The following is a 25,016-nucleotide window of genomic DNA, read 5'->3' on the forward strand; positions in this document are numbered from 1 at the left end:
ATCATTTTTTGTTTGTTTTTTTTCATTCATCAAAAGATCGTTTTAATGATCTCATTTTTGTCGAATATCGTTATTATCACAGAAAATAATTCAGATGTTAGAGAAACGTATTTAAACTTCACGTTACGAATAAATTGTCAATTTGATAAAATTGTTAGCGACGACCAACGATCACTGACCTTTCGATGGTTGCATTCCCAGCTTTTTCATGCCTTCTCGAACCTCCTCAAGGTCCGTGTCCGAGACCCTCATACTATCGGAAACGAATTCGTGACCTGGTGAATCGGCCAACGTGTTGTTATTGCCCGTCGTCACAGTGCTGCTCGTTTCTTGGCCAGTGGTCACTTGAACTGTTCGCAATACAACACTCACGGCTAAACTAGAAGGGTCGTATCTAGCACTAGCAAACTACAAACTATTAAATAATTTAAGTCACTATGATACTAACTGGGCTGTTACGTTCTAAAGCTGAACGTGCAAAAGAAATGATAAACATACGAAGCTGTTTTTCGAACGTTTGTGAAAATTATTTCGTGGAAAGAAAAAAAAAAGTATAAAAAATGATTTACCAAAACCTTTTCTTGTTTCATTTTTGTATAATAATGATTGATAATAGGAAATGAAATAGAAAAAAAAAAAAAGAGAGAAAAGTAACTCATTCTCGAATATTAAAGAAAAGTTCATTGAAAATATTTTTTTTTGCAATCATAGTATTTTCCGTATAAATCGAATAATTTCAACGACAATGCAAATATAATATAATTAGAAAAAATGAAAAACTAATTAAATAAATAATAATAAAAATTGTACAATACGAGAGTCTTGTGCTTTTAACAACGAAATCATTTCATGCCATTTTTACTACGAAGCCAAATCAAAAACTTCGTTTAATCGATCTAATCTAAATGTGACACTCTAAAGCTTAACGCTTTTACAGAAAGCGTGCGCGACAAACATCATTTTGAATCGCATGCAAAAATCGACAGTGAGTGAGTAAACAACGATGATCGGAATATCATGTATGCATATACATGTGTGTGTATATATATATATATATATATATATATATATATATATATATATATATATATATATATTCAGATCGTCGTACTCTTTTCGTACTCGAAGCACAAGAAATTTTCAAAAGATTTAAATCTGTTATATAAAAAAGAAAAAAATTTACATGCCATGAGGAATAAAATATATGTGTACGCGTTCGAATAAAATTACATAAGACCAGTGCTTCGAGTAATACTTATATAGAAGAAAAAAAAAAAAGAAAGAGAAATAAATACAAAAAAAAAAAAATAAATCAATGAAAGAGAGATATAACGTGAAATATAAAGATACCTTGAGTATGATCCATGCTATCGGTGGTGCTGAGATTTTGATTGGGGTTTTCGCTTTCCTGTTGGTTGGCCATCGCGTTAAGCTCGTGGCTCTGTCGCAATAACGACACTCGGTAGAAATAATTGCGCCAAAATTCGTCCTCCGATACGCTGCCGATCAGATAGATTAGCAATATGTTAATACAATTCTATTCATCGATACGCACTTTTATTTCAAACTTTTATTTCGACTTTCGCGGATTTGCCAATTAATAATTCGTATAACTTCGTCGTTTGCACGAATTAATGAGCATCAGAGATAAAATCAAATCTATAGTTGACGCTCCGATGGATTTTCTAGATTCGCTTTTATCCACGTATGTATATGTATATATATACGTGTGTGCATATATATATATATATATATATATATATATATATATATTATTTTATTACGGTTTATCGAATCGACTAATTAATATTTTTAATTATGATATTCGGAATAAGTTAGACAAAAGTCGAATGTGAAGAATTCTTTTTTTTTTTCTTCGAAAAAGAAATAAGAAACAACTAACAATGAAGCAGAGAACACTTACACTTTCGGAACCAATTCATATCTCATCTTCTCGAGATTAGGGTCCAGGGCAAGCGTGGCTCGTGCTACAGGCTGAATGGCCTCGAAATCCCAAGCGAATTCAACATCGGGTGGTGGTGCTCTCGTGAAGTTACGGCGTTCCTAAAATTTACAATACCTTCCAGTTCCTTCGTTAACAAGTTAAACAATGTTAACATGCACGCACGCTCTAAAATATCTTGCTGTGTCATTCGTTATTAAACGTGGCTCGTATAAAGGAGTCGCTAAAGTTTAAATAAGACCTTTCTACTTCGAGTTATTATCAAGGGAAGTTTATTGGACGAATTTCAGTAATTATTTATACATTTGTACGTGTATATATATATATATATATATATATATATATATATATATATATATATCAGCATACGCACACACTTCATATATATGTATTTTGAGTAAAAATAAACGCCTGAATGTAGGCTACACTTTATACATCGTTAATATTATCACTTCCATAAGTAACATTTCAAGTAACTTTTAGCCCCTTATGAAAGGCATCTTATTCATACATACGTGTAATAAAGAAAAGCTTACGTAAGGGTATATAAAAAAGTCTTTTTATCGGCAGATAAAATTCGAAAGTGACATTATCGACCTGTATAAAATGTTGCCTACATTTAGACGCTATTTCATCAATACTTTCGAACAAGTAATTACGATAAATATCGATCGTTTTAAATGAAACGATATTATAAAATAAATTTTACGATTTTCGTTAATCTTATAACGATCAAAAAATAAAAGAAAGAGAAAATAAAGATTAATAATGATAATAAATCGTAATAGTTCAACGACTCTTTCATTTATTTTCTTTTTTTTTGTTTCTTCTTTTTTAATTTTCTATTTTTAAAGTACATATGCATACTGAAAAAATATGAGAGACGAATAGAAGATAATACGATTGAAAGTACTAACCGTAGATAGAGACAGACATTCCTCGCGCAACACATCCTCGTTCGGTGCTCCAACCCATGGAGCAACTGCTTCGCCCTTTCCATCTTGCTTACTTGCGATGAAAGCCTCTTGCTCTTTATTGAGTTCGGCAATCAGTCTCTGCAATTCAATTAATTAAGTTTCAGTGGTACGTCGCCGATGCGCAATGAGAAGGAAATAGAAAGAAAAAAAGAGAATGAAATAAGGAACGAGCAGTGGAATGTGATTCAATTAAGGGAGAAAATTTTATATATATATATAAATTTATAGACTGAATATTTCACTGATATAATCAATGTGTCATCTGAAATAAAAATTGATTAATTAAAAAAAATGTCTTCAAAATATTTCATGGATATAAAGAATTAATTATTGTTATAATTAAATAGTGTTCTTATTTGACACGTTTAAGTATAAAACTTATTGAATAGAAATACAAAAAGATAGAGAGAGAAAGAGAGAGAGAGAGAGAGAGAGAGAGAGAGAGAGAGAGAGAGAGAGAAAGAGAGAGAGAGAGAGAGAGAGATTAATCATGCGATAAGAAAAATAGAACAAAGATAAAATAATCTAAGGAACATTAGAATAGTCTAATCAAACGGAATAATTTTACAATGAAATAAAATAAAATAGATTCATATGGAATTCAAAGTGCAGAAGTAAGACGATCAAGAGAGTGGTTTAAAAGGACATTCGATAAATTGGCGTCTTAAAAGCATCGTTTCGCCAAAGCAAATTCCAGATTAATCGTTTACTGGTAATTCAACTTCGTAATTGAAGTTTCGCGTGATCAACGAAAATTTAGATCAATGCTATTTCGTGAATTCTATTTCTTACAGGTACTTTATCGTACACAACATTAACGTACTCCTATACCAACTCCTCCTTTTGATGATCGAGTGAAATCTCATTGACTTTTCCGTTAACACAGAATAGAATAACACAGAAATAGAATATTTAATAGATATACTCGTTCTCTATAGAGTACCATATAACAATATACTTCTATATCAAAACAACAGCATACTATTATTTTATATATAAATATTACATTATTGTTTTCTCAATCTCTTTATCTCTTTATCTCTGTCTTCTCTCTCTCTCTCTCTCTCTCTCTCTCTCTCTCTCTCTCTCTCTCTCTCTCTCTCTCTCTCTCTCTCTCTCTCTCTCTCTCTCTCTCTCTCTCTCTCTCTCTCTCTCTCTATCATTATTAATATACTATAATAACGGCATAATATTAATCATTTTTACCATATAATAATAGAACATAAGTATAATCCTATGTTATTATAATAATATAATTTCATGCATTATAAATTAAAATTTATAATAATAGTATGCTATTATTATACTATTAGTATACTATTATTTCTCTCTCTCTCTCTCTCTCTTTTTCGCTCTCACGCCCACCACGAGTAAGATAGTCGTCAGCAAATGAGACCTGCACGAAAACAAGATTACGTAGGTCATATATTTATATTTATATTTACATACTTTTTTCTTATTTTAATATGGTTATATTTAGTGTGGGTTTAAATTGTGTAATATCCAACTCTGCTTTACTTCCCATATGCAACTGAACACCCACTCTCCTTCTTCTTTCTCTATGTGTATATATTACTTTATATCATTATATTTTCTACTCTATATACAGAAAGAAAAAAAGAGAGAGATAGAGAAAAAGAAAAAGGAATCAAAGACGAAAGAGAAATAATTTTGATCACAAACGCGTTCGTCTGTGAAAAGAAAGGATCGAGAGAACTGTGTAAAAATGTTTAAATATTGCGGTCACGCTTGACGCGACGAACGTGCTTGAAATATACGATCAATGTCAGCAGTCAAGTCTTTCTGCCAATGGGAGTTACTAGTGTCGCGAGAATAAGCTTTTAAGGAGAACGGAAAGAAAGAAGAAGGAAAGAGTACTAAAGAAAAAAAGGGAGAACCTAACAGGACCAAGAGGTAGCCAACCTTTAATGCGGACATTCTGATGCTGTTCAACCTTACGTGATACAACCTTTTCAAAATAGATTATAGACTTATAGACTATCTTTTCTCTCTCTCTCTGTCTCTTTCTATTTATCTATCTATCTATCTTTATCACTCTCTGTTTCTTTTAACAAGGATTGTTTCCGTGGAAGAAGAATAAAATTAGAAAACAAAAGTAAAAAAATAACGAAAGAGAGAGAAAGAGAGAGAGAGAGAGAGAGAGAAAGAGAGAAAGAAAGAAGAGAGCAAAAAAGAGAGAAATAGAATAGAAAAAAAGAAAAAAAAACTCATTCGACCAAGTACTTTGTCGTTGGTCATATTATTGTTGTCCGCAAGCACATTTAGAATTTTAATCCTTTCGTTGCACTCTAAATGTCTTTTCTTTTCTTTTTTCTCTTTTTTCTGCGGTGTCCTGCAAACCAACAGAGAAAATTAAACCACCGTCGTTTTGGTTTGTTCAGAACGATTAAAAATATTAATCGTAGCAGTAGTTTGTGAGTGTTATATAACGAAGAAATTATTATTCGCTCGATTTTCTTTTCCTTTCTTTTTTCTTTCTTTTTTGTTCCTCCTTTTCTTTTCTTTCGCATAACGAAATTTCTGATTGGTCGTTTCAAACCTCCTCAACTTGATAAAACGATTATTCTTGATAAAATGATAAAGAAAAAGAAATGTTCGATTATATTACGTCTATAACACGTTTCACGTTATACGCGGAGTCGTTGAAAATAATTCGAATTCTCGGTTTAATCAGCGGTCTATTATATCGATAGAAATCGATTTTATCTGGAATACGATTCTTCTTCGAACGAGTACAACAATTGCCACCTTATTCCGTTATTAAACGACGTCCTTTAATTGAGAACGTCGCGTCATTATCGATTTCTTATTCAATCAATATAGTACATACATATGTTCTCTCGTTCGAAGATGATGGAATCATTCGTAAAAAAAGAAAAAGAAAAAGAAAGAGAGAGAGAGAAGAAAAAAATAGTCGTCTAAAAGTATCGAGGAAATAATTGACATTTATATTAAAAGATCTCGTCAATGATAATAATCAATAAAGAAAGTCGATAAAATCGACAGGTCCGATATTATTCTGAACGATCTAATATATTGTTAATCAAAAAGAATTTATAGCAATCGTTACATTCTACATAATCTTTTTTTTTTTTTTTTTAATAATTCGTACGAGTTATTATTTACGAGCGTTTCCGTAATTTCATATATGTACGTATTGTACGTATGCAATTTTTACGTTAATTTATTTCTTTTTTTTCTTTTCTTTTCATTAATACCATCTATAGACACAACAACATGATAGAGAGTACTTCAAACGTATCGATAATATCGATGAAAGACAGACGATAAAGTACATACAGTCGACCTTGAAAAAAATGATATGTCTTTTAAGCACGATGAATTTTCCATGGGCTATGGACCTGAAAGAAGCTTTCAAGGAAAATTCCTTATTGTTCGAAGATACGTGAGACCAAGAGACGACCATTTTCGTTTTTCCGTGATCGACGTTTTGGAAAATAGAATAAAATAATAGCCGACTCGAAATATCGTTGCTCGTATAAAAAGGAGAGAAAAAGATAGAGAAAAATAAACATAAAGATAAAGATAAAGGATTAAGTAATGAAAGAGAGAAAAAAAATTAAAAAAAAAGAAGAATGAGAGAGGAAGAGTTTTCCAAGGATCGTCTCCGAATAGTGGAGGCCTATTGATCCGTGAAGAGAGTGCCAAAGAGATGCTGAAGCTTCGTCCTTGACGCAATATCCGTCAGTGTTAGAAGAAGCTCCATTTACGATTTCCTTTTCCTTCTCCTTCTTCTCTTCTTCTTCTTCTTCTTCTTCTTCTTCTTCTTCTTCTTCTTCGAGTCAACCACCAAAGTACTCTTCCTTATCTTTTCTCGTTTCTACTTCTCCTATCTTCTAGAATTTCTCATTCCCAGACTCCACTTCCTCTTTTGCCTCTATTCAGAAGCATCGTCGTCGGTGGCGTCGTTGTCTGTCTGTCTGTCTCTTTTTCTCTTTCTCTCTGTCGGATACATCCATCCCTTTTTCTATCTGTCTCTTTCTAACAATCCGATCTTCCCCATTCTGGCTTCTATCTTCCCGCTACAATTTCTTCCCATTATTTCACGTACATCTCGTCGAAGTAACTCCCAACGTAGTTGTTACGAATAATTTCCTTAGATCGACGAAATGCGATCTCTTTCTCTCTCTTGTGTTAGTTACTTAGACGAATGAATTCGAATATTTCTATTGGTGATACTCGAACGAAATTGTTATTTATTTTTAAAAAAGGAATGAAAGAAAAAAAGAAAATAGATAAATAAATAAATAAATAAATAAAAATATTGAAAAATAAGTGGATATTAAAATCGTCGGAGATTTAAATCGATATCATTTCAGATATGAATTGATTCGAACGCATATATGGGATGCATTTATATCTAGATTTTGAGTATGATCGAAAGAATAGATATTTCGTATACGACATAAACAGAAAGAAGATAGGAGAAAATAATTTAATCGATAGTCACGTAGGACGTGCTATTCATATGAAATCATTTTGGATGGATAGTATAGTAATAGATAAGTGTATTCTCTCTGTGTTGGAATATAGACGATAGGAAGTTACTATTTTCATTCAGATGTATATATATATATATATATATATATATATAGTAGATGAAGAGCGTCACATGTCAGACAACAATAATATCTATCGCCTACAAAGCGTATAAGGAGATTAGGTTTGCATCTATAATCTGAACAAACTGTAATAGATATTCTATAATCATCAAATCCTGTAAATTCCAGTAATTTTCATCGATTATTTCAATATAACAGACGTTGAATCGCATTTAATGAAATGTATAATCCAACGATTTCGCTGCTAACAATTTGTTCTAACAAAATTTATTATTATACGATTATTAACGCGTTATCAAGTTCGATGAATTCTTTCGAAAGTTTAACAAAGTTTCTTAAAATAAACCGACGTCGTATAATTTATTAAAAGTCAATGATAAAGGAGAAATGAAATACGTAAGTATATAAATAAGTATAATAATACTTATATCAAGTTGAGAGATTAAATATCATAAAACGAATATTTGTTATCTGATAAAGTTCAAAGTATCGGGTTTCGGTTTGCTATCGAAATAAATTCAACGAGAACTACTTTCCTTTGCTTATATATTAATAAAAAAAATAAGAAAGATTGCATGATTCCGTCATTTTGTTCATTTAACAAGATCGTGCTGTAATACTTTTTGTAAAACCGTTTGATCCTGGAAATGTGTGTCGGAAATTCTCTGGGTGAACAATTAGCTACATCGTCGTCGAGCCATTAGTCGACTAGGGAAACTCGATTAGCGACATCGATACGATAAAACTTTGCTCGTGTGTCGGGTGTGTCGTCGTCGTCGTCGTCGTCGTTACGTGCAGAGTTAACTTTCTTCCATATGTTGTAACTACAACGTTGTTATATCGGTGGCTTTTCAAATGCAACCTTTTCTATACCCGAACGAACCTTCTAACTTCCTTAATTTCGCGTAACGTCGGTAACACGAACGGAAACAAAGTTGTCCCTTTGTTTTGTTATTCGTGAATAACCCGTAGCGCATGATGTTTCTCATCTAGCATATAATATTGATATGGGAAACACCTTAGTAGCTGATATCTCTTATTGCATCAAAAACCACCAGAGTCACGAAATCCGTTGTTCTAGAGTACTTTTCGTGTTGCACGAAACCCATGCTACCCTATATCGTCACTGACTTTATTAAATAGATGTGTGTGTGTGTGTGTATAAACACATACATAAGGGAAAAAATTAACATGAATTAGCCTTGTTCTTTATGTTATGCTCGTTAGTATCTTAATTAGATCTTGATATGTTCATTTATAATATATATGTATATATATATATATATATATATATATATATATATATATATATATATATGTCAAGAAAAAATGTGTTTAATAGAAATTGATAGTAATTATTTCAATAGAAATTACAGATTTTAATTGGTAAAAAGATATAATTAATATTATACATATATATATATATATATATATATATATATATAAAATATATTAATAATAATGGGATAAAAAATTTAGATATATAATTTGCTATATATATATGTGTGTATAATAGAGTATATGTTTGTATTTATTATATTAGTATTTATAATAATTATTATTATATTTTCTATATATATATATATAAAATTATCTTGTTGCTAGTTAAAAATAATTACTATTAAAATAATCTAATATATCTAGATTTAATACTTTTCTCTCTTATTATACATACATACATACATACATACATACATACATACATACATACATACATACAAATTATTATAGTAAATCTACTATAGTATCCAACATATTTTCATACATTCCTTAATTTACCTAAACGATACCGTGTAATCTAATTTTTCCTCAAAAAAAATCAACAAAATTACTAAGCATCGTAAGAGGTGATTATTATTTCTCCTTCCCCCTTCCTCCCCCTCTCTCTTTTTACTTGAAACCATACTCACACATAAGAGAATATGAATTTCGCTTATTACACGCCGTTGCGTCTTCGTTAATGCGTTCTCGGCCTGTTAGAGTATAGTTTTCATAATAAATATAAGACTTACGTACGACGAGCTTAACGAGAAAAGCCTTCCACGTCGTAGAGAGATGGTTTATTGTGAAAGTTTCGCGTCTAGACACGTAGCTCCTCTACCTACTTATTTTATTTTTTCTATTTTACAGTTTCTTCTTTCTTGCTGTCGTTTCGTTAATAATATTTCTCTTTCTCCGCTTCTTTTTTAAGACCCGAAGGAAAAAAATATACGACGACTTTCAAGATCTACGTCTTTGAAACGAACAAAACATGACAGTTCAATAAATGAGAGAAAAGGAAAGAAAGAAGAAAAAAAGAGAAATGAAAAAATAGAAGAGAGGAAATAGACGAAAAGAAAATTCGCGAAGAAAGAAAACGAAAATGAAAGATTTAATAGAATTTTCGTACAATCGTGTATACGGGTATCTAATTAAAATAAAAATAGTTTTTGTCATGATAAATAAACGATAACAATTAAGAGAAGAGGTTCTAAAAAAGATTCTTCTTTCCCTTACGGTTCTATTTTCTTTTTCTTTTTCTCTCTTTTTTCTCTTTCATTCGTTGAATTTATATGCGTCGAAATAAATGAAAAAATTAAATTCAGAGATAAAGTAGATGAAAAAGAACAAATTTTTATCGTTTCGTCAACCATTTTATATATATATATATATATATATAAAACTAATTAAAATAAAATAATTTCTATTTAAATGCAAATAGATGATAGTTAAGAGAGATGACTTTAATTATTATTTCGTTTTCTTTTTTTCTTTATTCTTCTTCTCTTTACGTGAATAATGTGAATAGCAATAAACGAAAGATATTATATACCATCGAAGAAAACGAACGACGGACGACGTCTCATTAAGCGTCGCGACGTCGGTTAAGTTCGACGTCTTGATCTATTGAAAAGAAACTGAAGCTCAAAGATCGGTAACAGCACACAAAGGCAGGATCAAATTGTGGAATTCATGAATCGATTTCAATCGAAATCACGTTCACGGTTGGATATTCTTTATCTCGAAAAGTTCAACGACTGTGTTAAATCTAATAGCATAGAAGGCAACGTCCTACCAATGAATCATACTTGCCTTCGAGCTAATATATATATGTGTGTGTGTGTCTGTGTAGCTAAAAAATGAGGACAACCTAGATCAGAGAAAAATGTAAGAAACGGTAGTTATAGTTTATGAGGGGAAAAAAAAGAACCATTTGTTACTTTTAGCGATATATAATGACGTGAATATTGCAAAAAAATATCATCTCATCGTGTATGTAAAAGAAAGAAAGAGAGAGAGAGACAGTCATTATAGTTTTCTCTATTTTTCTCTTTCCTTGTTCTTTTTTTTTTTTTTTTATTATAATATAATAACGAGTGTTAACATTCATTTTCACGCTGATAAGATCGAAATGTAATATCTCGATAATTATTTAAACAATGAAAAGGATTTTGACGTTATCCATTATAAAAATCAAAGAATTATTACAAATGATATTACGTAGGTGATATTAATATGAAATTGATGAATCGACGAGATAATTGTTATTAATTTGTTTTGCATTGTATATTCATTAACACCTTTCTGTTTCTATTTATCTGTCTCTCCTCTTTATTTTCAGTCAGTTATATGAACAGCTTGAAAATTGAAAATTTACAAAAGCTAATTATCTCGAATTTGCGATTAGATCGTATTAATTCGTTGAAAATTTCAATGTTATAACTAGAAAGAACGAAACTTTTCTTATCTAAATAAGGATAGAGAACAAGAGAATCTACTTTGTCAGACGTTTTCTCCTATCCTTGAAACTTATCCATTTTACTTGTTTCTTGATATTGAAGAAGAAAGAATTTCATATTACTTTCATAGTTTCGTCGTTTCCCTTGTTATACTCATGGGATTTGGATTGGTAGCAAGCACTTACGTGGTTCAATCTTCACTCTGACTTTCATACATCAATTCAGATTATCCTTACTTTCATATATATTTTGTGACAGTTTATAACATATATTTTACCAATTCTAAAATTCTCTCTCTCTCTCTCTCTCTCTCTCTCTATATATATATATATATATATATATATATATATATATATATATATATATTGTTCATTCTATTCAGACAAAAGGAATCCTGTGAATATGGAAAAGCGTGTAAGGATAAGTTCAATTAGTCTCGATTAATAAACGACCATTTTCAGAGATTACGCGAGAGAAACCAAAAGAAAAATAGAAAGATTTATTGTATTGTTAGCATTGGAGGATTCAATTTTGTTATCTTAAATTTTCTAGGTAAAAGATTTCTTTGTCATTAAGTCGAAGCTCTTCCTTCGACAAATAAATCCTAGAACAAGTCTATTGAAATTCTAGAGTAATTTTGTACGTCGTGACGTCATTGGACTATCGTTCGAAAAACGTTCAAGATTTTAAGAAATTTAATAAACACACGGGAAAGAAATTTTAAACGCAAGGAGTGTAAAAATAAAGAAAAGAAAGAAAGAAAGACAAAAGGAAAAAAAGAAAGAAGAAGACAAAAAATCCTAAGAAAAAGAAGAAAAATGATAAAATTTGCGTAGATGTATGCGTGTTATTAAAGGGGGTGTTGTACCGGTAATACAAGCCAAAGTAGGCCAAAGCTTGTCCTGACCTAGATGACAAGATGACGTCATGCTGCAACCCACTCTTTGGTCTTCTTTCTCAAACCAACAGAAAGATATTCTCTTGTGGAATACTTGTTTGCTCTTGATACTTCGAATATGTATATACCGACCAACGAACATTTATATACTCGCATTTTTCAACGGGGTTTTTGAAATACAATATATGCAATACCGTTGCATCATCCTGAGGAATGCCGGACATACTTTGATAGCTTTTTTCATGTTCCTTTTTGCTAATACATATATACTCTTTCTATTTATATAACATGATCGAAGACTCTTTCCTTTTACAAGAAAGAAGAAAAATGATGTCTGTTTAATCTTAAGAAATTCTGTTAAATATTTATATACATATATTCTGTTATGATAGAAATATATATATATATTTTTTTTATCTAACAAAATGTACACATTTACAAATGCTTTGTTTCCAACTATTCAAATTTACAACTTCTATATATCTACTCGAATTTCCTCGATCGACCTCGATACATATACCCGTTTAACCTTAAACGAACTAACTTCCTTAATTAACCTTTGATACGTCCAACGCATCTGACCGACACAAGGAACTCAATCACATAAGACAAGACAGACGTAGTAAAGATATGGACCAGGTAACGTAGAATATTTGATAAAGCGTATACGCAACATAACGATGTTCTTTGAGGTAATGAACGTTCATACACAATGTACACAGAAAGATAGATAGATAGATCGATAGATCGATAAATCGATAGATAGATACATACATAGATAGATAGATAGATAGATAGATAGATAGATAGATAGATAGATAGATAGATAGATAGATAGATAGACAGATGTACGTACAATCCTATCGGTTTCCTGTGTTCAACATCGACATTCGATACACGACGAACAAGCATGACAAACATCGTTTCGTTGTTAAATACAATGGATTCATCCCTTCTCCCTTCTAACTAATACATCGACACAATGTTTAGGTGTGTAAAAAAATGGCCTCGTTAGTTGGTCAAAGCGGCTTTCAACTAACGCGAAAACATCGAACATAACCGCATGTTTACCTCAGCTAACCGTTCCTTCAACGCTTCTCTAGAAAACGTATTATCATCCACTCTACCTTTCACCATTTTGCTAACTACCTCTCTTAGCTTATCGAAAAAAAAAGAAGAAAGAAAAAAGAAAAAGAAAAAAGCTAATTCGACCTTCTCCTTCGTCTCTCTCCTTCTCCACCCTTTCTTCGACCTTCCCTCCTCTTTCCTCGACACCCGGTCGATACTCGCTGTTTGCACGGCCTCGTTTCTACTCCTTCCTTCCTTCCTTTCTTCCTCTTTCCTCCCCTTACCCCACCTTTTTTCACCCCCTTGTCAATTTCCGATCTAATTTTATTATTACTCTTGGATATTATTCGTAGGCGTAACGATGTCCTCTTTTTTTTTATTTTTTATTTCTTTTTTTTCTGTTTTTAATTAGTTCTGATTTCGTGAATACGAAAGATATTGGGTACATCGATATCTCGTTAATATCGTTGACCAGTTGCACGGTCGGAACTATTTCTTTTTATTTAGTCTTTTATCACACGAATACATTTATATTTTATCTTGGAAATATTTATTAGTCCGTGAATTTATTAATGAACTTGCTTAATTTATCAATGGGATTATTAATGGAAAATATTGTATCTCTTTTTTGCTACCACTTGTTACTTGTCCGAACTTTTTTTCTTTCTTTCTTTCTTTTATCTTTATTTTATCTTTTCATTTTGAAAACGTTTATATTTCTTTCGTGAAAATATTGATTAGAAAATACTACTTTTCTTTTTCTTTTTTTTTTATTTTTTTTTTTTTTACTAATAGATTAATAGAATCTTTGCTTTTCTCTTTAAAATTCTTTTCTCTTTTTTTTTTCGTCTCGACGCCATTCTTTATTTATTTCTCCGTGAAAATGGATACATCTTTTTTTTACTGAAAGAAAAGCTGATCTCATGAATCACACCGTCATGAACATTATACTCGATCGAGAAAACTTCTAGCATCTTAGTATACGCGTCACCGAGTAACCAAGATGCAATTTATTTATCCCCAAGATCGTCCCTCCTTTTACGTGAAGTTTATGGGACCTTGTGTCTTTACAAATAACCCGAGAAATGGGAAAAGTGTGTTTAACTTATTCGCATTTGTTCCAATATATACGAGACACGGGTTCGAAAAGTTTTATGTTAAAATATTTATCTCGAACGATTCCTTGTGATATAATCCATTCTTTTTTATTCTTTCTTTTTTTTTCTTTTAATTCTTATTTTTCCTTTTAAATTTATTGCTCGAAGATAATTTGTTATCTATCGATTTTCCATCGTATTTAAAATTTAGACAAATATCGTGTATAGGATCGATTTATTTTTTTATATATAATATTTTGTAAAGTATTTATGTAATTTATGGAAAAAAAAAGAAAATTTCTTACTGACAAATAACATTTCAAGGCAACATTATCAATCGGACTGTTAATTTATTACCACTTTATTATCAATTATGTAAATATAGAATATCGTGATCAATGATATGTATCATAAATCATAATTCGTCGATTATATATAATACATTTTCGAAAGTGTATGTTTTTTTAATCGAGAGAAAATTGTCTTGTGAGTGAAATTTGCACGATATATTTATACAATACATTTGTACAATAAATTTTTCAATGTACATAATTAACTGGAATATTATATCCATTCCCAAACAATATACTTAACAATACATTTCTATAAATAATGAAAAAAAAAGTACAAGACTACCAAAAATAATCTCGTTGATATTTCAATGAATATTCGAGATAAGCATCTACTAAATTTTGTTGAATGTTAGAAGAAAATTCTTTGACTAAAAACTGCAATACAGTTGACGAGCTTATCCTCTTTTTTTTTTCGTACATACGAGATCATATCTCTCTTTTTCTCTTTTCTCAAACGCGTCTAATACATATAAATATATACGAGTATGTTTAAAAACATTCATAAAATACCATCTACTCATCCACTCGTATCAATCAACGTTCATTCGACCGTTCTTTCACTTTTCCGTCAAATTCAATTCCATAGGTAGCCCATCAAATTCGATATTCTACGAAACGAAACGAAACGAAACAAGAACGAATATTCAAATACACAGATACATACAAACAGACACACATGAGTAATAAAAATTATATTTCTTTTATTTTTTCTTTTATCTTTATTTTTTTTTCATGAAGAACATTAAAGAAGCTTATGCAAGTTCAAGGTAATAAAGCAAAAGCTTCGATTGGTTAAATGCAACTCGTGTTTCCCTTCTTGTTGTATATCTGTCGAAAGACATTTTTTCTCTATGTGTATATCTATGCGTGTCTATGTGTAAGAGAAAAAGAGGGAGAAGAAGAGACAGAAAAAGAGAGAATATATATATATATATACATATATGGGTTGCGTTTGTAGAGACGCGCAAAAACCTTTTACTGGCCGTAAATTTGTATTATTTAGGTCGTGAGTGAAACTAGGACACAGTTATATTTGCTTCATCTCGTTGATGTGGGTGGTATGAACGGGAAGAAAAAGAAGACAGAGAGAGAGAGAGAGAGAGAGAGAGAGAGAAAATACAGTTTATTGAAATACTGAAATAATGTACGTCTAGTCTACCAGTCTCGTCTCTGGGCAACAACGAGAACAAACGATTGCTTGTCCATCTTTCTCTTTATTTCTGTCTCTTTCAAAAAGATGGAATGTCGATCAGTATTTCGAAGAATGCTCGTTTATACGTTGCCTATAAATTTGTATGACGACGACGATGATGATGACGACAACGATGGAAAGGTTTCGCTTATATACTGTTTGAAGTTCACTCTTAAAGGGGATACTCTTTTATCGAACAAATAACGACGGAAATTGTTATTGATAAATAAATTTGAAAAAAAAAAATATATTTATACGTATGTATATATGTATATATATGTCGTTTGATAATATTATTAACATTTTTTTATTCATAAGTCTCAATTTTTTGGACGTAACTTATTTCTCGTTTCTTTTTTATTTATTTATTTATTTTTTTTTCCCATTCAAGAAAATGTATCAGTGTATAAATATATAGACACATATATGCATAGACAAATAGAAACGTACATGAAGTTAATGTATAAACCTAAAGGATACTTTTCCATCGTTTCTTTACGCCAAGCTTCGCGATGATTTCATGAATTATTAAACGAAATTTATTCGAGCGGATGCAATCCAACTTTGCTGAGTTTCACGCATCTTCTTTCCATTGCTAGTATTAAAGGAAAGAAATAAAAAAAGGAAGAAAAAGATAGAGAGAGAGAGAGAGAGAGAGAGAGAATATGATTCGAAGAAGGGAAAATAGTTTAGCGAAGTGAGTTTTCAAATGCAAATTTTTCTCTCACTCGATAAGCTTGACCTTTGAAGAAGAGAGAATCCATCTTGTTCGTTGGAAGCATCCTCGAACTTCGTGACTCATCGATCTCTGATCATCCTGATTCGATTTCTAAGGAATGTCCGATGTCTGCTTCCAAATGCAAACGTTATTTGAGCAGATACGTTTGAACTAGTAGATAGGTATAATTTCGGAAATTGATTTTTCATTTTTTTCGAATTCAAATCTTTCAATATTTTCTACTTTTATTATTGATACGAAAAAAAAAGTTCAAACGATTTTTTGTGTAATTACCAATTTTTGTTGGTATTAAATCGGTGAAATAAAGACAATTAATTGTTGATTAATACAACTGCATTAATATGCATGATTTATGTAAATTTATGCAGAAAATAAATAATGAGCTGCCACATTTTGTTAATCCTTGTAAAATAAGAACATTATAATGATAATTCTATAATCTCGATGGAGCAAATTCGATGGTAATATTTTTTCATAATGATTTACATTACGATTAATTTATTTTAAAAGGTAATAAATATAATGATGGAATTTTCTAAATTTCTAGATCATTATGAACGTAATTCTATCAATTTATTTATTAGAATAAAAACATACGTAGTCGTTGACATTTTTGATCGAAAATTTATTATCCTTCGAAGATACGCGTTAGAAGTAAAAAGAAATTTATATCTATCCTTCTAAGACGAACGAAGAATGAACTTCGAAGGCCGCATCGAACTACGTTGGTCGCCAAGAGCTCGTTATTTTGCTTCTAGTTTAAAGAAATGTCATTTTACACGAAGATTATATCATCGTCTTCAAGGCTACGGGCTTAATAAGCTAACGAATTAAATTCTAATTAAATAATTAGGAAAAACTTCTCCTTGGTTACTCAAAGAAGAGGAAGAGAGGAAAGAAAATTCATAATTTCAATTCTCACGATCGAATTAAGTATTTTATATTATCGACAAAATGAATAAATATCTCTTGAATTAATTCAGACATTGATGTTTATATATTATATTATACATTATATATGTATATATATATGCACCTAAAGACATGCAACACTCCATACATCATCGGTAATGTCACTTGCAAACATCGTCCATTTTGACTCCTTACGATAAGCAACCCATTAATACAAGGCGTAATAAAGAGAAACCTATATGAAGGGGCTTACGAAAAGTTTGTTATTGAAAGATGACGTTCGTAAGCAACATCATTAACAAATTATGAAGAGATGTCTAACATCAGGCATGACATTAACATATATATATAAACAATTAACAAATATTGAATAATTTCAATCATAATTAAGTAATGAAAAATATCGAAGAACTGTTGTAATCTCCAACATAAATCGGTTCTTTAACTCTTCCAATAAACATTAATTTTCTCAAACGATCGATCGATCCTTAACAGCGACTGTTCGTAGTTAAATCTAGCTTGATATGCAGCTCACACATTCAACGTTAGCATATACGTGCCTTTCATCTATTATGATAACGAAACGTTTAATCACGACGAGGGGTATTCTCTCTCGAATGATGAAACAAATGGACCGAACTTGTGACGTATCTCTGATTAAAAAAACTATCAGGGAAAAGGATAGAAAAAGTTGTCTCTTGATTGTTGAAATTATTTTTCATTAATGACGTTTAATCGAAAAGGGATATTTATTTCTTTCTTTCATTCGAAATGACGATGTTCTCAATTCGATCCAATTAAAGTCACTAATGATGGAAAAGTGCTGAGCTCTAAGAAGACTATTGAAATCACCTGATTCGATGCTTGCTCACGTCGAACGCGTTTGAGTACGGATTAAACAAGGAAAAAAAGGAGGGAAAAAAAAAGAAGAAAAACCAATAAACAGAAATAAAAAAGAAAGAAGTACTTCGTAAAACATTACACGAAAAATCGGCACGTACGAGGATCTTCGCAATTTCTACGTTGAATTTTCTGATTAGAAGCACGAAAGTAAAGAAAAAAAAGAGTGAGGAAAAAGAAAATTCAGTCATTTCTAATGTATTTCTCAGCTGACAGTTAGTCGATAGTCAACATGTCGTCTCAGTCGTATATATTATAAACGAGATTCTATAGGAGCAAAGATATTAAACTCTATACGTTGGCATAACACGATAAGTACGATCTTTTCCTACTTTTGAAAAACCACATCAAATAAAATATGATATCTATGATATCTGTGCTAATCGATCGAGACATCTCGAATAACAAATCTCTTGAGAGAAAGAGAGAGACGAAACCAATTCATCGTCACATAAAATAATTATTATGAAAGGTACATACATATTTTTGTAGAATTTCTTTTGAGAAATCAAAAATTGTTTCCCTAATTCCAATAAAATATATTTTTATACAAAAAAATTGAATATATCGAATTTCTCTCTCAAAGATTTTAACATTGTTATTAAAATATCTCGAAATTATGCGATCGTAAAACTTCGTTTATTATCATATGCATAGATATCGACAAAAGAACAACAAAAATGAAAAACAATTTCGTAAAGAATATAATTCATCTTTGTAATAATCTTTTCAGTTATCAGTTAAAAACTAAAAAGATTTCCTTAGTTTCTTTTTTAAGAATACTCGAAATTGTACAATTGTAAAACTTGAATTTTCTTTTTTCGTATAGGAATAGACGAGGAAAAAGAGATACAAAGAGGATGAAAAAACGAAAGAAAGAAAACAAAAACGAAATAGAATTTCGTTAGAGACACGATCAATCACTATCGTAACTTTTCCTTTATCCGTCTATCGTAAGAAGATTTGATTTTTGTGAAAGAACGATATGTTCGTAGATCGGGTAAAAGGAAATGGACCGGACAGAGTTCGAATCTTTCGTCGCGTCCACGAGGGAAATCAATATTAGCTACGAGTAAGCTTGCGCGCCAGTTATCCCCTTCCTTCGTGCGTGTAGTACGTGTCTAGATCTGTACGTGTGTGATAAAGTATGCTTTATACCATGTAAAAGAAAGAAAAAAAGAAAAAAGAAAAAAAGAAAAAAGAAAAGAGAAAGAAAAAAAAAGAATAGAAAAAGGGACAATTCGTTAACCAGAAACAATAAAAGCAATTTCGATATTGATAGATTTCCCCTTGAGATAATAACGTCGATACTTTCGTAACAAATCGACGAAATTTGCACGTTCACATTCACGAAGAAATCGACACAAATGTTCGATTAATTCACGTTCAACGTCAAAGATCGAATTTGATCGTTACTTGTTCGTTCGTTCGTTCGTTCATTCGTTCATTCATTCATTCATTCGCATTGGGAAACGATATTTGCATTGTACATGTCTGATATGTACGATGATTTACCAAACGTGAGCGAAAACAAACCGAAAGTATTCAATTATAAATGGACACTGTTCATTCTTTTTTTTAGAAGAAATTTCCGATCAAGTAATACGGATAAGCAATTAAAAATGTCGATATCTCATTCTCGTCGAGGATGTTCGTTATCGTTGTTGTTATTTTCGTTATTGTCGTTGTTAGTTTTATTATCGTTATTATTGTCGTAGTTGTAACGAGAGAATAAAATAATATATTGATTTTCGAGTGAATTTTCTCTAGCCACAATTATCGATAAATTATAACACGTTGGATATAACACAGAACACGATATTTGATATTTACATAAATATAAATATAGAAAATCGATGAACAAATAGTATTTGATCAAGTAATCGACGAATTGATTATATCATGAAGGTTTTATCGAAATAATTATTATCGGTAAAGAAATGTTCGAGTTTCTCGTTAATTTTTCAAATAAGAGAATTCCTTTCAAGTATCGTATTTATCTATACAAATTTTGAAGAGAAAGAAAAGCAGACATATGTAGATATAAATATAAAGATAAAAATAGAGATAGAGTATCGTGTTCTTTGCAAATGCATTTTCATGTTAATAGAATATTCATGATCTATATATTCTCACCTTTCTTAACTATTTTTCATATGCGCATAAAACGATGAAAATCAACGGAAAATTTCGAAATCCTCATTGCGTGAGAATTATCGGCCTAGTTGAGCTACTCTTTACATTATGGCTCGCCTTGAGATATACACTTGAGCAGTGTCGGCCCTACGAAGGTCAAGGTTCGATATCGATTAGTCACAAAGTGTCTCGTTGCAGGGCTCCGTTGTACCGTGAAGATGGAACGAGAGATAGAAATAGAAAGAGAGAGAGAGAGAGACAGAGAGAGAGAAGAATGAGAAGAGAGAGTATTTCTGGTTATATTGAGTACTCTTGTTTAAGTGTTTCAAGTTCACATAGACACATACATATACACACACAAAACAAGTGCATATTACATGAACGATTGAGAAAGCCTTGCAAATTGATTTACAGCCTGATTACATTTAAGAATTCTGTACAATGTCTCTCTCTCTCTCTCGCTCTCTCTCTCTCTCTCTCTCTGTCTCTCTCTGAATTTTCGTATATCTACGTGTACATGTGATAAACTATACCCTAAATTCAATATAGTTGGTTCCTAGACCGCAACCAACGTATGCCGACAAATTGGTATCTCCCAAACGATTATGCAACGAAAAGCATACGTCGGTGGTGCTTTGAACTCGATTTTGAATATCTACCATATCTACTTGTACATTCATCGACATATTACACGATACAAAATGATTCATGAGAAACTGATGGATCATATATAACGACAAGATGAATAACGAAGATCGATGTTCGCAGGAAAAAAAAATATAAATTTTATCATGAAAAAGTAGATTATTGAACATTTCAAATAGAAAATGTTATTCAATGATAATGTTTTAAATAGACAGACAGATAGATAGAACAAGAGAGAGAGAGAAAGATCGCATATTCTCGAAAAGTTCATTTCCATGAAAGTATTGATAGCTGTTACTCTTTATGTGATGAGATTCGATATTCTATTTTCCTGGGCAAACGGCTAACTATTAACGTGTGCCAAATGAAATACTACTCTTATACTGCATACATACATACATACATATATACGTGCATAATATGTCTGTGTATGTGTATATATATATATATATATATATATATATATATATATATATATATATATATATATCTTTACGGTAACGAGCTCGAAATATGTATTAAATTATGGACCATTAACCATATATGACAATATAACATTTATGGAATCGTACTTTTCGTAATCTTTCATCTAAACGGCATAATCCTCTTATTTTCTAACTTACTTCTCTACCTTTATTAAATAATAAAAGAGAGGAAAAGAGGAAAAGAGGAAGAGAGAGAGAGAGACAGAGAGAGAGAGAGACAGAGGAAAAGAGAGAGAGAGAAAAAGAAAAATAAGCCAAAGAGATAGATAAAGTTAATTAACAAGAAAGATTAATAATTAAGTAACTCGTTCCAGTTAATTGATGTTACAAAGTTCTCTCTTTCTCTTTCCTTTTTTCACGTTTGATATAAAAATAAGAAAGTAATAATAAAAGATCAAAGTCATACGGGAAAAAACGGAAGAAAAAGAGAAAATCAATAGCTAAAGAAAAAAGAATCTGATGATTCTCCTTAATAAAATACGTTCGATGATAATAATAATAATGATGATGATAATGATGACGATGACGATAATAATAATAATGAACGTTAGTTAGAATCATCGTGCTTTCGAAACTCATGATTACTCAAACGTTAAGGACTTTGACGATGTGTCGGACTGTCGGAACGGTTTAAAGCCCTTGTCAGATGCAATTGCTGCTTTAGATCAAAATGGTGAATATATATATATATATATATATATATATATATATATATATATATATATATGTCCTAAACGGAATAGAAAACAATAGAAAATAGAATCAAATATAAATGACGTAAAAGATTACGTTGAGGAGTTCAAGGTTCAAGAGGACATAGATTTGCAATAGGGAGGAAATGCAAAGGAAAGGGGAAGCAAGAAAAAAATAAGTTTCACAAGTTTTATAATAGGGAGGAATTAATAATAACATAAATTATTTTTAACTGTAGATTAATAAATATTATAAAGGAACGATTACGTATTTAAAGAACTTTTTTATATGATATAGACGAGATAAGAAAAAAAAAGAAAAGAAAAAAGAAGAAAAAAGAAAAGATAAGATAAATGTTAATAAAAATCCGTGATAAAAAAAAGAGAGAGAGAGAGAGAGAGAGAGAAAGAGAGAGTATGATAACAAAGCGTTGTTAAACTATTGGAAAGAAAAATCCTATGGAACTCACCATTAGGACTTTTTCCGAAAGTCGATGCAGAAATAGTGCTGACGAAGTAGCGGAGGAGATAAGGGGAATAGGAGTAGGAGGAGAAGGAGGAGGAGGAGGAGTGGGGAGAGGGATGGTTGGGGGAGGTTTAGTAACGGTACGAGTCGGGTGTGTTAGCGTTGTTGGGTCTCAAATAAAGGGGGTGGTGGTTGGATCAATACCAACTGCCCCTATTCTTCGGTTGTATGCACGCGGTGTAGTATCTGAGTAAGAGAGGAAGCAGGCGCGGGAGTGTGTGTGTGTGTGTGTGTGAGAGAGAGAGAGAGATGTAGATAGAGGAATGTACGTATATACATGAGCGCAAGCATGTAAAAGCAAGAAGGACATAGTATCGGTATATACGTGTATGTATATATGTGCGTAATAGCTAGACACACGTCTATGTATTTGTAACTTCGAAGGAGGAACAAGCAAAACACATCGTACATCGACAGAGAACTGAGTTTGTCTGAACATTTTCGACGACTATCACTAGCATGCTCCTTCGATCGTACATTTATTCCACTTGTTGGTAATACGGAAAAATTCGAAAGAAAAATTGCAACGTAAAAAATATATTTTCCGAGGAATACGTACAGATATGAAGAAATTTTTCGAAACTTTTTTCTTTTTTCTATTGCGTAGTAATTTAACATAGATCGCGTATGACGATGTTATTTATGTAACTTATTATTCGTCATGGACGTTTCCATTATTTTTACTGCATTATTCAAGTGATACGCGATACGATAGAAGTTTTTATATATGGTTGTACGCTTATGCGTGAGTGGATGAGAATAGGTTCACAAAAGTTCCTTGAAATATAGTGCCTTGTGACGTGTGCGTTCTTATAAAACAATGAATAGTACGTCGAGATATGCATTTTCTATATTCACGAATAATAACTTTTCAATATTTTTATTTCTCTCGTTCGTATAACCCAACAATTCGGACGATTTTCTCGATCGGAAATATGAAAAAAAAAAAAATAAAGAATAGAAAAAAGAGAAAATAAAAAAAGAGACAAACGAACGAACGAACGAGCAATATAAGAAAGAAAAAAGATTTCAAGAATAAATAATAAAAAAGCATGGAAAACGTGAGAACATCGAAATGAAATTTACAGGTCCTAGAAAAAGGATCGTACATTAATAGACTATCTTAGATGGAAGCAACTTTCTTAGCTAATAATCGACAATCGATCGATAAATTTCGAATCGAATATCTCGTTATTAAATTTTTCTTTCTAAGTACATAAGTATGTAGCATACATATACGTACATAATCCATGTTTGTACGTATTCATGTTCTCAAAACTTTTATGAATGTTATATGTATGTTTGAAAATGTAAAATCACGAATAAGAACAAATCGATATCGTTCGAATATCTAAACTTTCGACGTAGAATTAGAAATTAGAACGAACTTAACATAAAATATTTTCTTTTTTCTCTCTCTCTCTTTTTTTCTCTTTTTCCATTTATGAAGGTCGATTTGTAAACTTCTTTTGCAACTATTATAATATGATATTTACGATCAGATTAAACGAGGTAAAAAACTTCGTAATTCTACGTATTTTAAATATTTCTAATATTACGTGTATAACAAGTAGAATATACATACGTAAACATATGTGAAGGGGGGCCAGTGACACGAAGAAGAAGGTCTATTCGTTAACTTACAAGCACGCTAACACGTTATTCGATATACATATGTATACATATCCTAACGCTTTGTCATCGTTTGTGTAACACTATAGTAAAATCGATCTAACATATAATATTATATCGATATGCTTCCAAAGATGATTCTAACAGGTCCTTTAACATTTAAAATAAATTTATCCTTTCTCGTTTTACAGCATACGATGATTTAATGAAATGAAATTTTATCAATTATATCAATAAGATTATTTGTAACAAAGTAATGTCCAATCTCGATATAATATATTTACAGTTCAATAATAATATTTCGACAGAATAAACTATAATGTAGGACATACACAATTACATATTTACACACACACATAAATAGCATGTACGTGCTCGATATTTTTAAAATACATTCCTAACGTTCTCCTGAGAAATTATATATCACGCATACGTCCTTTCGCACCAAGTATTATAATATTCTCATTCCATAGAGAGA

The 25,016-nt window shown here is 31.0% G+C and overlaps 1 protein-coding gene across 4 annotated transcripts in view; it reads right to left on the minus strand.

Moving 5' to 3' along the window:
• Positions 1-25,016, minus strand: part of LOC127066387 (synapse-associated protein 1) — a 53,434-nt gene that overhangs the window by 7,857 nt on the left and 20,561 nt on the right. For 3 of the 4 annotated variants that reach the window (XM_051000044.1, XM_051000047.1, XM_051000045.1), the window contains exons 5-8: positions 2,881-3,018; positions 1,925-2,064; positions 1,351-1,499; positions 180-350 (exon numbers count right to left, since the gene is read on the minus strand). In XM_051000044.1, coding sequence (XP_050856001.1) covers positions 180-350; positions 1,351-1,499; positions 1,925-2,064; positions 2,881-3,018 — 598 coding nt within the window. The remainder of the gene's footprint in view (positions 1-179; positions 351-1,350; positions 1,500-1,924; positions 2,065-2,880; positions 3,019-25,016) is intronic. The other variant, XM_051000048.1, reaches the window with a different exon arrangement.

This window comes from Vespula vulgaris, chromosome 9, assembly GCF_905475345.1.
Source record: "Vespula vulgaris chromosome 9, iyVesVulg1.1, whole genome shotgun sequence".
In the NCBI taxonomy this organism is placed as follows: Eukaryota; Metazoa; Arthropoda; class Insecta; order Hymenoptera; family Vespidae; genus Vespula; species Vespula vulgaris.